This window comes from Ursus arctos, unplaced genomic scaffold (assembly GCF_023065955.2).
Source record: "Ursus arctos isolate Adak ecotype North America unplaced genomic scaffold, UrsArc2.0 scaffold_13, whole genome shotgun sequence".
In the NCBI taxonomy this organism is placed as follows: domain Eukaryota; kingdom Metazoa; phylum Chordata; class Mammalia; order Carnivora; family Ursidae; genus Ursus; species Ursus arctos.
The window spans coordinates 50,946,529-50,962,291 of NW_026622797.1; the positions used below are offsets into that span (position 1 = coordinate 50,946,529).

At 48.0% G+C, this 15,763-nt stretch overlaps 1 protein-coding gene across 1 annotated transcript in view; it reads right to left on the reverse strand.

Moving 5' to 3' along the window:
* NR2E1 (nuclear receptor subfamily 2 group E member 1) overlaps window positions 1-15,763 on the reverse strand; it is a 101,626-nt gene that overhangs the window by 3,139 nt on the left and 82,724 nt on the right. Inside the window, exons 2-8 of the mRNA XM_057311222.1 lie at window positions 12,631-12,776; window positions 8,836-8,923; window positions 7,019-7,254; window positions 5,578-5,724; window positions 3,299-3,395; window positions 2,762-2,911; window positions 2,402-2,507 (exon numbers count right to left, since the gene is read on the reverse strand). Coding sequence (XP_057167205.1) covers window positions 2,402-2,507; window positions 2,762-2,911; window positions 3,299-3,395; window positions 5,578-5,724; window positions 7,019-7,254; window positions 8,836-8,848 — 749 coding nt within the window. The 5' untranslated portion in view covers window positions 8,849-8,923; window positions 12,631-12,776. The remainder of the gene's footprint in view (window positions 1-2,401; window positions 2,508-2,761; window positions 2,912-3,298; window positions 3,396-5,577; window positions 5,725-7,018; window positions 7,255-8,835; window positions 8,924-12,630; window positions 12,777-15,763) is intronic.

Consider the following 15,763-nt stretch of genomic DNA (forward strand, 5'->3'; position numbering starts at 1 on the left):
AACAAGAATGAATTATCTGTTATATGTGGAGTACTGTACTACCTAGAAACAGTAACAGCGTGTGTGTGCGTGTGAGACAGAGAGAGATATACTATATCTCTATAAATAATACTAACTATTCAGTATTATTTTTTAGAACGTCTATGTCCCTAATTTCATCCATCAGCATAAATAACCAGAAGTTTTCTTTTCAGGCGTAAGTGTTCTGTGTCTGTCACAGATTCGTGTAATTGATTTCAGTTATAACATCCAGTTTGTGTGAAATGTCAATTCCTAGCCTTTTCCTTATGTCCTAGATAATTAGAGAAGTAGCCTACAGAGCTGAGTTTGCAATTTTAACAATTAATGTATATATAATTAGCTCAGTTTGCAATACTGACTTTTCATTTCAATTTCGGATCTTATTTTTCCAGACAGGGAAGTGCTAGAGGAGAATGTTCTCTGATTGAACGAGCTAAGAGGTAAGGCATATGCAGTTTTGTCCTATGTATGACCCAAGGTATTAATATTAACTATAGGGGCGCCTGGGGGCTCAGTCAGTTGAGCATCCTACTCTTGATTTCAGCTCAGGTCATGATCTCGGGGTCCTGGGATGGAGTGTGGAGTCTGCTTGGGGTTCTCTCTCTCTGCCCCTCCCCTTTCTCTAAAAAAATTAAATCATAGCTATAGCTCATATCATGAAATAAAAATTCCTTGTCAAAGTAAATGTGTTCTTTCAATGAGGAATGTCCTTGTTTTGAGGCTGGGGAGAAGTTATTATACTTGCCATTTTCCTAAAATAGACTTTTGTTAATTTGTGGTTGAACTCTCTCAGGTCACCCTAGAAGAAGCTTCTGGCATGCCCTGCCCTCTCAGACTCCCCTTCCTGGACTCTGGCATCTCCCACAGCGCCTCTACCAGTCCCTGTTCTAGCTCTCCTCAAAGCCCTTCTCCCCTGCTGAAGGCCTGCCATTCAAGGATCAGCTCGCATGTTGTCTCCTCCATCACCCAGCCTTTCTAGACTTTCCCTCACCAACTAGAATCTGTCTCTCCCATTCCCCACTTTGCTTTTTCTCTCTTCTCTGGTCTAAATTGAATGAACACTTCTGTCTACCTCATGCAGTGATAAGGGGGAAGCGTCTTGTGCTTTCTGGTGTCCCACAATGCCCACCAGGAGCCTTGCATGGAGCGAGTACTCAGCAAAGACTTGACTGAATCAGTAAGTGGATAACATATTCTTCTCAGTGTGATGTTCTTTATACCTTAATGACTCTAAATGTCAGAGTCAGTCATGATATACAAGTTAGTTTTTAGTGGGCAAAAAGTGCCCAAATTATGTACTGCTCCATTTTATAATTTTGAACAAATATTAAGTACTTACTATACATTCTGAAATTTAACATGGATTTAAAATTTTAAAACCATAGCGCTTTAATTTGAAAGACATGTACACAGGCACTATCACTCAACAGAGTCTCAGTGATATTCCATGGACAGGGAACAGTTTTATTCATTAGTTTTCAAAAGAGGATTTATAACAGAAATAAGCAGATTCGTAGCAGAAGTGGCATCACCCCCAATGAACGCAACTGACTTGGCGTTTCTCCCACCCCTTAGGTGAGGAAGGCATGAACCTCCTCTACCCACGCAATTCAGTTACTCCCAGCACAGTGCCTGTGGGAGATGTTCAGATGATGGAGACGGGTTTCCATGGGCTTCCTTTCAAGGTCAGTCTAAGAATAAACAATAATAAGCAACTCTATGCTAACCTCAGATCTACTGCCATTCTACCTTAGGAAGCTAGCAGGGTTCCACTACACCACACCTGAAAATGAAATCAGAAAGTCTATACCTCTTGGTGGACTTGTCCATTGGAGGGCCATGAGGAGCACTGCTGGAGCCCCAGCAGCTGAGAGTTCCTACAACTAGCCAAGAACAGCCTCTGCTGATGGGCTCTATTGGCCAGAAGTTGCCTGATGGACACTATGACTCAAAATAACTCAACGAATACCAGTCACCAAAGCCAAACAGCAGTCATGATGGGGTTAAAGATGGCCTCTCAAGGGTGATGCAACCACTCTCTAAGAGATCAACTAATAGATCGTAACACTTTGGCCTTCATTGTTGACCTTTCCCATATCAGGGTCCATTCACACAAACATGTCCAAATGTTTTGATGGATCAACTTGTTCAGCCAGGCCAGCCATAAGGGGTCTGGTAATGCTGTCGCTTTAGTAATCTAATGTGATCTGCTCCTCTCACGCACCCTGCGAGATAGGTGAGGACACAGATGCTAACTACATTAACTGGCGGGCAACAGGATAATTAGTCACAGGGTTTGAACTGGCTTATTACTGCCTGCTCACACATTCACAATGGAAGCAATTTTCTGAAGTACACGGTCAAGGCAAACAAGAGTCACCTGGTATGGATGTAGCTGTTGAGGGTTAGCTGGGCCTCATCTTGAAGGGCCGCGATGGCAGCAGCATTCCGGAAACTTCTCAGCTCAGAACCACTGTGTGTAGGAACTAGACACGAAGATGGGGGAAACTATGATAAGCAGCACAGGAAGTGCAGATGGGTAAGCACCTCTCTGGAAATAGATGGCCAGCAGGAGAACGGGTAGCTCCCCCACCAAGGAAAACGGGGCCAACCCCAGAGTGTCAGCTCCCTCAAAACCATCCCCTCTTTCTGCAATGATCAGAGTGGACTCTGAGGTGGCTGAATGAGCGAGGTGGCAAACCTGGGGAAGGAGAAGAGGCCGGGCTTTGCATCAGCTTACCAGCTTTGAAAGTGACGATGCATTTCAGACAGGCAAATTCGGTAGCATCTAACCGGAGTTGCCTAAACCGAGCCACCACCTCTTGTAAAGCCTGTATTTCAGAGATGATCTTGTTCAGCTTCTGGGAATCTGTGTTGTCACCGTTCATGCCTAGAATAGAAATATGGAATAAATGCTCTAATATGAAGGCATTTTCATGATTTAATATTGATTTTTGACAGAATTCTGCATATCAATATCTATTCAATTGTCACTCTAAGATATCTGATTCCATGTAAACTGGCTATATTGTATGAAAGTTAATATAAAATCTTCTCTTGGATGATAACAAACACAGTAATTTGCATTTAAATAACAATGCAAGCAGTCATGAATACAACAAAACAACATTATTTGCATTTAAATATAGATTTATAAATGACAGGTATACTCTATTGTTCAGCAGGAATTTGTTATTCTTTACATGTTGTTCTTTTTTCAGTAATGTATTTTTATGGTAATTTCTACAACAAAGTCATTAAATTGTGCAATTCTTACCAGATACAGCCAGTAGAGTGTTAGCATCAACCGGAATGGCCCATTGTGCTATTCCTAGAACAAACAGTTCTCTCCAAGCATCTTCCAAAAGCATCAGCTGTCATACAATAGATGTATAATATAATATAGTGTGTAATTTATAAATTTATAAACAATTTCAATATGTAAATTTCCATTATTTTAAAAAGTGTTTTAAATGCCTGTCGTGGTAATTTTTCCTCTGAATATTCCAGCTTTTCCTTTATTTTCCATATTTTCCTTTTTGACAAGGTGCCTATAGATAAGCACATGCATCTGAGAGTCAGCCATGCCAATTCCCCAAACTTTGCTTCCTTTGGAAAAGGGTTTACCCTTCTTGGCCTCGCATCTATTCATTCCCGACCACCTAGAAACTTCTCCAGAGACCCAGGCTCTATGAAATACCACCAGGAGCTCAGCAGGCAGATCCCCTTCATATAAAATGCTGATATTATCGGGGTTGAGGATTACAGACTAAGCGTGCAGATCTGGGCCCCCATCTTCCTAGAGGGTGGGGGGCTGGGCTGGGAAAGAGAGAGAGAGAGAAAGAGAGATCACTAATTCCCAAGAGGCATGCAGGGAAATCAGGGTGTAATTATGTTAATCGGGTTTTGCTGAGTTTACCTCATCTCACTGCCTGATTTTTCTGAGACTCATAAGTGGACAGCATCAAGGTGCTTGTCATTTTCATTCTAATAAAATGTGCTACTGAATATTTAAAATGAAAATCTGGCTCCTTTTCCAAATTAATATACTGGATTCCACTTCATTGCAGTTTGCTTGTTGTTGAAGGGTTTCCACGGAAGGGCTAAGTGGCAGACAGTAAGTAAATTTTGTTTGTATTAAAGAGTATACAAATACCTGTTTTCAGAGAAAGTAGCCAGTACACACACGTGCGCACGCACACGCATACACACACACATGCACACACACACAGCAAATGGTTAGTCAACCAGCAAACCTGGTCAAAGATAGAAACTGACTATTTTGAAAAAAATCTGTTTTTGAAAAAACTCTCAAAAACCAGTCAAATATGGATGATTTATGTGAAGGTATTTCCTTTTGGGAGCTAAGAGCTGAATTGTGAAGGCTTGTAACCAAAATCACAATCAGACCAAAAGGTTTAATTTTGAAAATGCTTTATTTTTAGTTTTATTGCATTAGGTACAGAAAATAATACTTTAAAGTGCAAGGTAAACAATATCTAATTCTGACCATGTCTGAAAGTCCAGGCTATGGAAAAAAGAACATCCCATGCTAGAAGATTAAATGTTTTGAGCACATTGCTAGGTCTCTCTGTAGGAAACATACTTCATATTAAAAGGCACCATTCTGCTTTAATTAGGTATAAAATGAATTAAAGAAATAAACCACTTGCTTTCAAACTACCTATTAGCCTTTTGAGCAATTTGTCATTAATTTCCATGAATGTACTGGTAACGGCCAATGGTTATGAGCACTTCATTTTCTTTCTTTCCCTTAAGATTAGAAAAATTCCGGCAGAGGCTATTCCTGAGATTTCTAACAACAAAATTTCTGGCTTTTGGTCCGAAGTAATTTTTAGCAGCATACACTTCTTCTCCCTCTGAATGTCATTTACAACCACGGAATTATGCACAATGCCCATTTGATTTGTTTACAAAATCTCTAAAAGTACTTCGAGAATCAAGGGAGATCCTAGCCTGTGGGAGGTGTGCAATGCACCCATAACCGTACGTGCTAGTCAATTGGTGGTCAAGGCCGTGAGTATCACAATGGAAAATAGAAAGCTGTGAATAATATAAAATAATAATGAGACTAGCTCTGAAATAAAATAATATAAAATAATGAGACTAGCTCTGAAAATCTTACAGGCGAAGACTCTCATCACCTGTTTCTCTCAGGTCCAATATTCTTAAGAAACATTGTTTTATTAGGAATTTTAAAGGTCATTAAGATTTTTTAAATTTGTGATTAAATTTGATGTTTCAATTAAACTTTAAAAAAAAGAGAGATAATGTTCTTGTATATTTGTTTTTCATAGACCAGATCCAACTTCCCTGAAATAACATAATTAACGTGTCTTAGTAAGGATTCCATAACTAGATATTTTGAACCTATTGTAGAAAACTAATAAAAATCATTTCCTCATTGCCCTTAAGAACAGATGCCTGGCCTTCATGATTTACCAGGTAACATCCAGTTTCATAAGGTTGATCCCTGTTGGGGGATTTTTCCCCCCAGTCCCCTTCCCCAAGAGCTCAGTGCCCTCTTGGTCATACCTGGTCCTGCAAAGATAGCGTGGAGAAAGCTGGCACACTCTTAGCCCACTTGATGCTCATGAACAGAAGCCTGGCGGCTGATTCACACACAGACTCTGTGGCCACTTCATACAGATACATTGGGGTCCCGTTCACTTCATGGGGATACTGAGCAGGGAAGAAAGAGAAACACCAGGGAGTGAGGAAACCACAGCTCTGCAAGAAGAGCCAACCTTTTAATTTCCTAATTAGAGTAGGGAAGGAGATAGGCATTTGAATGTTCTGCTTAAACATGCAGTTGCCATTGGTAGACAAAAAACAAACATCTATATCTATAGAATTTGAGAAATAATAACCATTGGGGAAGGCCCATTTCCAGTCTTTGGGGGCCTGTTCCTTCCAGAGGGGCATCTGGCTTTTCTATCCCCTGCAGCAAATTTTCCTCCAACTGAGCCAAGTGCCAGGCCTGTCTCCCAATTTAGACAAGAGCTGCTTGCATTTGTGTAAATAAAAATAGATGTGAAAAAAGTATAAATTAATAGGCATCCCAAACACAAATATGCATATGAGTATTTTTAGAAAGGATTAGTATATTATGGAAATATTTCAATTAGACATCTTAATCATTCACAGAGCATTCCCATTCATAACTGACAACATATTCATAACACTACTTTCCCAAGCTTATTATACACATCAAGGGTAAGAAAGCAATATTAAATATTGTGCTTGTGCGTGTGCCCAGGTGTTTGGCTTCCCTGCAGTTTGGGGCTGCAGCTGGCCCTCCCCTTCACGGCCTGGAGTGGGTGCTTTGGGTAGGTACCAGCTGGAAGCCTGGAAGGTAGTCCCTAGGTGGCAGCCTTTTGAAGTGGTTCAGGCTGTGGCCCTGCTAAATAGAGACTCAATCCTGGTATAAATACATGCATCTCAGAAAGGAGTGAAGGGAGACCAGAAGACAAAGCCAAGTTCCTCAAACTGTCCTAACAGGGTGAGCTCCACCTGTTGTTGCTGCCCCAGACAACAGATCCCCTCAATCTGGCACACAGGGACTCTTCTCTGCCAGCTGTAGCGGACCCCTTTTTCCTAAAAACGGAAGTGCTCTTCTGGTCTCCGGAAATACCTAGGTTGCCCCTCCGTTCAGCCAGGACTCCACACCAGGGCATTTTTTAAAGGTGCAGGTTCCTGGGCCCCACCTCAAACTCGCTGAAAGGGACTCTCTGGGGAATGAGCCCGGGAGTCCACATTTGTAGCCAGCTCAGACAGTGACTCTACTATCCGCTAAAATCGAACACTCCTGACTTAACCGGGAGAGAGTGGGGGGCCGAAGCCTCCCTGCAGAGCCCGACCGAGCACCACTGGAGGTCTCTTTGGCCTGACCCCATCCTAGCTCCGAAGAGATGGGTGCCCCCTGTCCGCCCTCAGCTAGCCACCAGACTCCTTTGGGTCCAGCAAGGACACGGACCTTGGGCGTGGGCTGAGCCAGGCTCACGAGAGTCTGCCGCTCCGGGGTGGCGGACACGGCGGCCAGCTCCAAGCCATGGGGCTCCAGCTGCGTGACTGCGGTGAAGAAAGCCGGCGCGGGCAGCGCTGCCGACGGGAAGTGCGCAGCCGCCCCGTTCTCTTCCTTATGTCCACGGAAGTAGAGGGCCACCTGCTTGCGAATGGTGGACGTCCGAGGCCCCCGCTCGTGCTGCACGGCTGCAGAGACAGACAGATGGACGAATGCCCAGGATCAGAGACTCAACAACACTTAACCGCTGCCGAGCTCCCGGGCCAAACGCCACGTCTGGGCCGGCAAGGTCACTCGAGAGGTGAAGAGAGGGAGGGACAGGGAATGTGCGGGCGGAAGATGCTCTGAGATCGTCTATCTCTTACATTGTAAGCACGAGAGAGCTGAAGCTGCGAAAAGGAGCCCGACCCCAAGCTTCACGATAATGACCAAGCCTCCAGCAAGACCGGGTGTGTTCTCTTGGCGGTTCAGGGTTCTTCCCCACCCAGGGGAGGTCGCAAGGAAACCAGAGACCCTCGGGGGGAGTAGTTAGGTATCTCTGTCCGCGACAAAGGGGAGAGGGAGCACTGTGCCCAGCCAGGCACTGCGTCCCCGCACAGACTTATTCCCCCGCTCAGCCCGACGACGGCTACCCCCACTCCACCCCCGCAGGAAAGGCGTTTGGCCTCTGACGGCCTCAGGAGAAAAGGACCTGAGGGGGGAGGGACACACTGGGGGCTGGAACGAGGGAGAGCCCGTCTTGGAGTGTGCTGGAGGAAGGCAGGGGAGATGTGACAATTACCGCCAACAGTTTAAACAAACAAATTAATTCAGGGCAATCTTCCGCTCGCAGAGCTTGACAACTTGTCAATACACAAGTTCAACAGGTTGGACGTTCCCTCCTGCTTCCTGCGCCGCTGAGGAAGGAGCTCTCCCCAATGGGCGCTGTGCCTCCTGGAGCTGCCACCCGGCCCGGCCCGTCGCCAAGGCAAACCCTCTCAGCAACCTGTGCTGAGTCCCCCCAGTCCTCCCTCCCGACCATGACCCCCGCCCCGGGCCAGGCCTGGGGCGCCCTCGCCAGGCCACCACCGGGCAAGCCCTCGGCCTACGCTCTCCGCCCGAGAAGCATTGGATGCCCTAGCTCCTGTTGCGCGCCTTTAAGAGCCTTCTGAGAGTCGGGTGTCCGAGGCACCCACAGGCGTCACCCTACCTCTCCAGCCCCTTTTTGTAGGACCGAGAGAAAAAGCCCACATCGCCACAATGGCCGTCCTGGTTTTGGAATCCTGATGAATTAACAAACATGGGCTCGAAATTCCGCGTGCTTCTGTCTCTTCCCTCCCTCCTCCAAAACAGTCTCCTAGTCCCCACAGTCTCCAACCTCGGAGACTATCCAGACTTCGAGATCCCACGGAAGGCTACCTGGCTTAGAGCTGGCCACAAAAGAGCTGCAAGGAGAGGTGAGAAGAGGTATTAGGACGTGAAGCAGGAAATACCGCGCGTGTGTGCCCAGCAGAGTGGGGTCCCCGGGAGCGCTGTCTTCATGGGGGTGGTTGTGGGGCACAAGTTTCCTGTGTGGGCATGGGCCATACCTGGGGAGTTCAATGGGGTGGGGTGGGGGCTTATGCAGAGAGACGGTAGGATAAGACTGAAAGTCCGAGGCCAATTCCCTGCATCTGGAAAGAAGTGCTCCGGAGATGATTTACATTCATTGGAGTGCCATGTATTTTCTGTACATATAATTTACTTACTAGTCAACCAACATTAGAGAAATAAAAAGCTGTACTGATTACCATCTTTGTTCATGTTGACTTCCAAACACTTCTTCAGCCGGCACGCCCTGCACTGGTTTCTGTGCGTCTTGTCCACCGGGCAGCCTCCCTGGAACAGAGCGCAGGCGGTCAGAGGCCCCCAGGACCTTTAGACTGGAGACGCGAAGCCGGCGCCGGGTCGGGGCAAACGTGGAGGCGGGAATGGACCCCGCCACCGATCTCGGAGCTGCAAGCCTGGGTCCGCGAAACTCGAAGGCCTTGGGCACAAGCAGGGCTAGGTAGGAAGAGGGCTGGGATTCCCGGGGCTATTTCAAAAGGAACAGCCCCTGACCCTGTGAAAGTGGACAAGGAGGAAAAGTCCTTCGCCAAGCAGGTGAAGGGTCAAAGCGCCCGGTTTGCCTGACTCTGCAGCTTTGGGAGGAGGAGCTCCAGGGGGGAACTTCCGCCAGGCTCGGATGTGGTGGAACAGAGGCGAGACTTTTCAGGACCGAAGACAGCGACCTGGCCCCAGAGGAAGAGGCTTCAGAGCTCGGTTGGAAGCAGGTTTTCGCAGCCAGGATCCCCACCATGCCCCCCTCCCGCCAACTATTCTTTATGCCGTCAGGTCTCGAGTCTACTTCTTTCTGTCACTTTGGGGGGGGGATTTATTTGCCAGATACATAGTTCCCATTTATTCTTCACTCTCCTGTTTCCTGACTCTTGGCTTTGTACTTGACAACCGTATAACCAGCATATTAAAGTTGTCTTAAAGACTGGCCTCAGCCCAGATTCATGGAAACACAGCCATTCCTGGAAGGTGAGGCAGAAGCCAGAGTGGTTAGCAGGGCAAGGCCCACAGAGGTGAGCATGGGAAGGGAAGAGCCCAAGGCTTGGGCAAAATCTAGAAATGCCCACTATGTAAATATGACCAGGAAGATAATGTGATGGACTGTCTAACAAAAGGATAATATGGACTGAGAATATTGGCATGATAACTGGAAAAAAAGAGCTAATTACTGCCTTAGAAATATTTATTTGAGATGCATGAGAAAAAATGTTTTAACTAATGCAATTTTCTGGAAAAATATTGACTATTAGAAGAGGAAATTTACAGAGAGTTTCTTATGGAATTCATTCAGTGTTAGGTATTATTACTGAAGGAACATACACATAGATACATAAAGAGTCATATCTACATATGCATTTTATACACCAAAAATATATAAGAAGTTTGGTGCTCTCCTGCATTTATATGACTTGCAACTGTTACAAGTACTGTGGGAATAAACAGAAAAAAATAAATGTATTTTTATTTTCCTTCATAATCTAAAAAATTCATATAGCATGAATTTGGGGTAGGGACATTTTCTGAAATAGCCCTTAGGAAAAAATTACACATTTGAATACACTTTTTTTTAATGAGATCCCACCCTTCTGATTTAAAATACATTGAGATATTTAAAATAAGGGCAGGACAGAGGTTTGAAACAATTTCTGTATGTCCTCATTACTGTTAATAATAAATTGGAATATTATTTATCTCTTAGAATACAAGAGATACAGGAAATAATTTTTGCTTTCTTTTTTTATTTTTTAAAAGATTTTATTTATTCATTTGACAGAGATAGAGACAGTCAGCGAGAGAGGGAACACAAGCAGGGGGAGTGGGTTAGGAAGAAGCAGGCTCCCAGCGGAGGAGCCTGATGTGGGGCTCGATCCCAGAACACCAGGATCACGCCCTGAGCCGAAGGCAGACGCTTAACCTCTGTGCCACCCAGGCGCCCCAATTTTTGCTTTCTAAGTGAATTCTTCAGGGCATCTTTGCTGGCCAGCGTAATAGCCCAATGTAAAGATGGTTAAAGGACTTGTTATTAAGTGCAATCGTATGTCTATCCTCAAATGTTATCTTCCTAGTATTCTGATAAACAAGCTAATGCAAAATGGAAGCCTTCATTTGTTCTTAGGAGTGTCTTCAAATCAGATCATATGTATATAAATATCTGAAACTTGAGAGGAAGATGAGTGCTTGAGCTCAGCCCATTTATTCTCTCTGCAAGGAGAGGACACCAAGCCTGATGAGTCTATTATCAGTCCTTTACAAGGACTTGGACTGACATCAATATGTTCGAATTGATAGCCAACCCCTTTGAAAATATCAAGCATAACATCTGAGATTTTGATTCCCTAATTCTGTGCATTGCATAAAATTAAAAGGTAATTTAAGTAGAAGCCTGCTCAAATCTGATGACCCACAGTAATATCTCATTCCTGTGGGGCTATAGGGATACAGGCCTGCATGTGTTTAATGTGATGTGTCCATAGCGTGAGCTAGAAACTGATACAGAGCTGTGTACCCAATTAAACAGGTACCAGGGCTGGAGTTCAAAATAACTTTTCCAAATGTAAGTATCTTCTTATTTTTGTTGATAATCCAAATCTATTGGAAATTGATATGCGCAGACATAGCTTTAGAAAAAGAATAGGGGCACCTGGGTAGCTCAAAATGTTAAGCGTCTGCCTTTGGTTCAGGTCATGGTCCCAGGGTCCTGGGATCGAGCTCACATCGGGCTCCCTGCTCAGTGAGGAGCCTGCTTCTCCTTCTCCCTCTGCCCCCCATACTCGCTCTCTCTCTGTCTCCCTCAAATAAATGAGTAAATAAAATCTTTTTTAAAAACCGGTTTAAAAGAAAAAGAATGATTCGCCAGCTCTAAACAACATGTGCGTGTGTATATATATCTATGGATATACATATATACATATATCATATATAAATATGAATTAGTAAAGATGTTTTACCATTTTAGTTACTAAAGGATGACTTGTGAATAATACACTCTCCGGGGTCTTCTTGGGAGTTAAGGTGGTGGCTCTGTGCTGAAGGTCTGTGTGCCTGGCTGAGGAAAAGGCAGTGTGGAACCAAAAGGCTGATCTCCCTAAAATGAGCCTATTACTGAGCAGGAAACTGAGTCAGAGGGTCCTACTTGTTCTTTCTGGAAGCTTTGGCTCATTCTCAGCCCATGCTCCCTTGTCTTTTCGAGACAGTTCTGCCTGCTTAAGACCAAAACACAACCAACCAGGCACATCTTCTAAGCAGAGAAAAAGAAGATATGGGAGCCTTGAAGAAGATCCGAGTTACCCCTTCCTTGAGAGCCTTGTCTTCTTGACCACTCTGCCCTTTCCTGACAAGGCCTAGCTAAAGTCACATGGGTGCTGAAAGCCCCACTGCTCATTTCCAGAGCAATCCTGCTCCTCCAAAGTTGAAAGGACAAAGCCCTTTGCAGAGCAAGTCCTGTGTTCTAGATGGCCACACTCACCTCAGACGGCAACCTCGCCTGGGATGTCTTGTGCCTTTTACTTCTGCCGTGGTAGGCAGTGGTCAGGGCACTGAGCTCCGGCTGCTGCTAGGAATGGGGTGGGGGGTGGTGGGTAGGGTGCAGGCAACACAACATAGCCTTTTCTTCAGCTTGCAACGTGTGGTTTAGATTCTAAAGTTCCTTAGGTTCCCTGGGCTGGTTTTAAAGCCACTGGGTGTGGGCCATACCCAGTGTCAAAGTCTGTGAGAGGATTACAAAAAGCGGGGTGGGTGTGTGTGTGCAGGGAGAAGCCGGGATTTCAGATTTCCCCCTGCAAACTCTTGCATCTTCCCTTACCTCTTCCCGCCTTACCCACGCGGCGGAAGGGCCTCTGAGAGCTGAGGCGGGAAGGAGGGGAGAGGAAGGGAGAGGTCAGGGCTTGGTCCCTCCTCAGCAGCTTGGAAACTCGGAGGAGGCCTTGGCACAAACAAAGGAGGGGGAGGCAGCAGAGGGGCGCCAGGCAGTGCAGCCCTGGCCGAGGTACCTGGTTTCCAGATTTGCAGACATACGTCCTATTCCTTCGGATACTCCGTTTGAAAAACCCCGAGCAGCCGTCGCAGGCGTAGACCCCGTAGTGTTTCCCCGAGCTGCGGTCGCCACACACTTTACAGGGGATATCTAAAATACGGCCTGAAATCGCAGGGAAGACAGGGAAGGGGGGGAAGGGACGAGAGGGAAAGGAGGGCGGAGAAGAGGGAGGCAAGGGGAGCGGGAGAGAGAGATGCTAAGCAATCTGACCTCTGAAGGGATTAGCACCGAAGCTGCGGTAAAAGCAAATAATGAAGTGATTTTATAGCCAAACTTTTTTTCCTTGAGCAAGTGTCAGTTTCCTACAATGAGCATTATTCATGCACCGCTACATGTATTTGGGTCTCTTCTAATCGCCGAGACCCATTTTGGAATAAAAGATTACAGCAGGCCGGGGCGGCAGCACGGCCCGCCGCTGCCTTTCTGCTCCGCGGAAAGTTTGGCCGCCTCCCTCCCCCGCTCTCGCATTTAACAGAGAAAGTTGTTAGCGCGCGAGGAGACAAACTTGAAATGTAAAAGGGGAAAGAAGAAAAACAAACACGGCTGGAACCAGGGATGGCAGCTGGAAGGCAATCGAGTTTTCTCTGAGCTGCCGGGCGGTTGTTATTATTAGGATTATTATTGTAATGCTAATACTAGGATTATTAATGATAATAAGGGTAGTGGTAATTGCCCAACTTTCGCTTTACCTATTTTAAAAAATGCTTAGTGGATCGCTTTTGAGAAATTATTTCTTTTAGGAAAAACACATTTTCCCCCCAAAGTAACTAGCACCGGGCTGGGCAAAGGAGAGAGCGACGCGTGCGCGGTTTCTTCGCAGGTTAGCGCGGGACAGCCACCCCCTTCTCCCTCCACTCCCCAAGTTCTTCATCAGAGACCTACCTCCTCACACGAGATGCCGGGTGGATTCCTTCCTGCCTGTTTTTCCTCCGCTGTGGGAGGCTGGTATTTTAAGGGATCTAGCTGGTTTCTCTAGCTTGCCTTCCACCCCTATTGGCCTCGACAGTCTCCTGGCTTAAGGAACTTTTCCTGGAATCCCCTCAAGGCTGGGGTGGCTACCGACCTTGAGGGAACTTTAGGGAGCGGGTGCTATTCCAAAATTCAGGAGGGAGGGAACTATTTTCTCTAAGGTTCAAGAGTCCAACCAGACTGAAGCGCTTCATAGGGACTTAGAACTATCTTTCCTCTCGCAAACAAAGTATTAAAGTGGCAACACTTTGTTAATAGTAAGGATGATAGTAATAATTAACTTATTTACATTAAATTTTCCCGTCGCGACTCCACCCAAGGCCTCCAGTCCGGGCCCGGAAGGACTGGGCCTCGGTGAAACTGGCCAGTTGCTGTCCGGAGCACTCCGGCTGGGGAACGATATCAGGCTGGGGTGCAGGGTGGCGAGTCGGAACCACCCGGCCAGGGGAATAGAGGAGGCGAGGGCGCCACGTGGGGAGGGCCCCCGAGGTCTCAGAAGTGGAAACTTGCTCCTGGATTCCGAGGCGTCCTGGCGGGCGCGAATCCCTGAGCAAGGCCTTTGGAGGAGCTGCTGGGGGCCGGGAAGGAGGGGGGCATGGAGAGCCCAGCGGCCAGGGTGGGGGTGGGGGTTCGGTAACGACCAAGCTCGGCCGGGGTAATTACAACCCCGCCATAGCACCTGCCTATAGAGCCACCAGTGACCCGTCAAAAAGAGTAGCATGGGAATTCAGACGGTGACAAAGGCCGGTGGGGGAGGCGCGCGGCGCAGCGACCACCGCCTCGGCGCCCCCTTTTCCGTAGGGTGGGAGGAGAGGTTGTGCTTGGTGGGGGGAGGAAGCGGCTGGAGAGAGGCAGGCGAAGCCACAGCGGGGCTTGTCCCTCACCCCCTTGGGCCTGTCACTGCGCCCATGGGAACTCACAGCCGCCAGCAGCCGGGGACGCGAGCTCTGTTGCATCGCACTCACGCTGTAAACAGTAAACTTGGTTTCCTTATTTTGCAACCATCCTTCCCAGCATGACACGCGCCCTCTGGCTGAGCTGGGGTCCATGTTTGGGATTCAGCAATCCTGTCGCCCCAGCTGTCCTCTTCCCGGTGGCACTTTTGATGATGCCAAGATAAGCCCACGGGAGCAGTAGTGGTGGTGTTTCTTCGCCCCACCCCACCCCGCCCGCCACGCTTCCCATCCAGACAGGGGGACAGGGACACACCACATCTCTGGAGAACCCCATGGGGCGCAGGGAGGACCAGTGCGGGGTGGGTGACCCCTCTCCAGCTGGGGGCGGGTGTCGGGGCTCCTCGACAGTCTCCCCGCGGGGCCGCCACAGCTGCGGGTGGGTCCTGCCTCGGCGCAGACCTCCGGGCCCCGGCTCCCGGGGCAGATTAGAGGCAGGCCGACTCGCCTGGGGCGGGGCACAGGAGGGAGGGACGCGAAAATTCCGGGGCAGAGCGGGTCTGCGCCTCAGACTCCGCCACCCAACCACGTTAAGGTGACTTGGGGTCACGAGACAAGCTGGTTGACCCCGTTGCAAAGCTCCTCTCATTTAGCAAACCGAGCGAGCTCCGACGTGAGGCAGGCGGGAGTTTCCTGAGGCTGGAAAACCGTTCTTAACTTCCCTCGCCAGGGGGTCCCCTCGGGGCTTTTTGTGTGTCATAATTGCCTAAAGATATATGGCAGCTTCGATTACTGTAATTACCATCAGAGGCTGTTGAAAGAAGTTAGTCTGGGCTGCAGGGGTGACTGGCCGGGGTCTTGTTACCACCCAGGCGGGGCTCCCGGGTGACATTGCTCTGCCCTCCAGCTGTGCGAAACCGAGCGAGGCGGGGGCTGCAGACCTCGCGGCCCGGCTCGGTCCTGACCTCGCCCGCTGCGCGCCGACCTCCTCGCCGCCCGCGGCCCGAGGGCCGCAGTTTTCGGGCCGGCTGCCGCCACCTGTCTGGAGAAGGCCGGGATGCAGCGGCGCCGCGGGCGGGGGCTGCCTTCCTGCGGGCCTGAGGAACTTCCACAGCAGCGGCCGAACCTGCGGCGGGTCTCAGGCTTCCGAGGCCGAACTCAGGCTCTTGGGAAGTTGGAGAGCTCCCAAGTTTCCCCAGCATGTCACTTAGCCTCCCCCCCCCCATC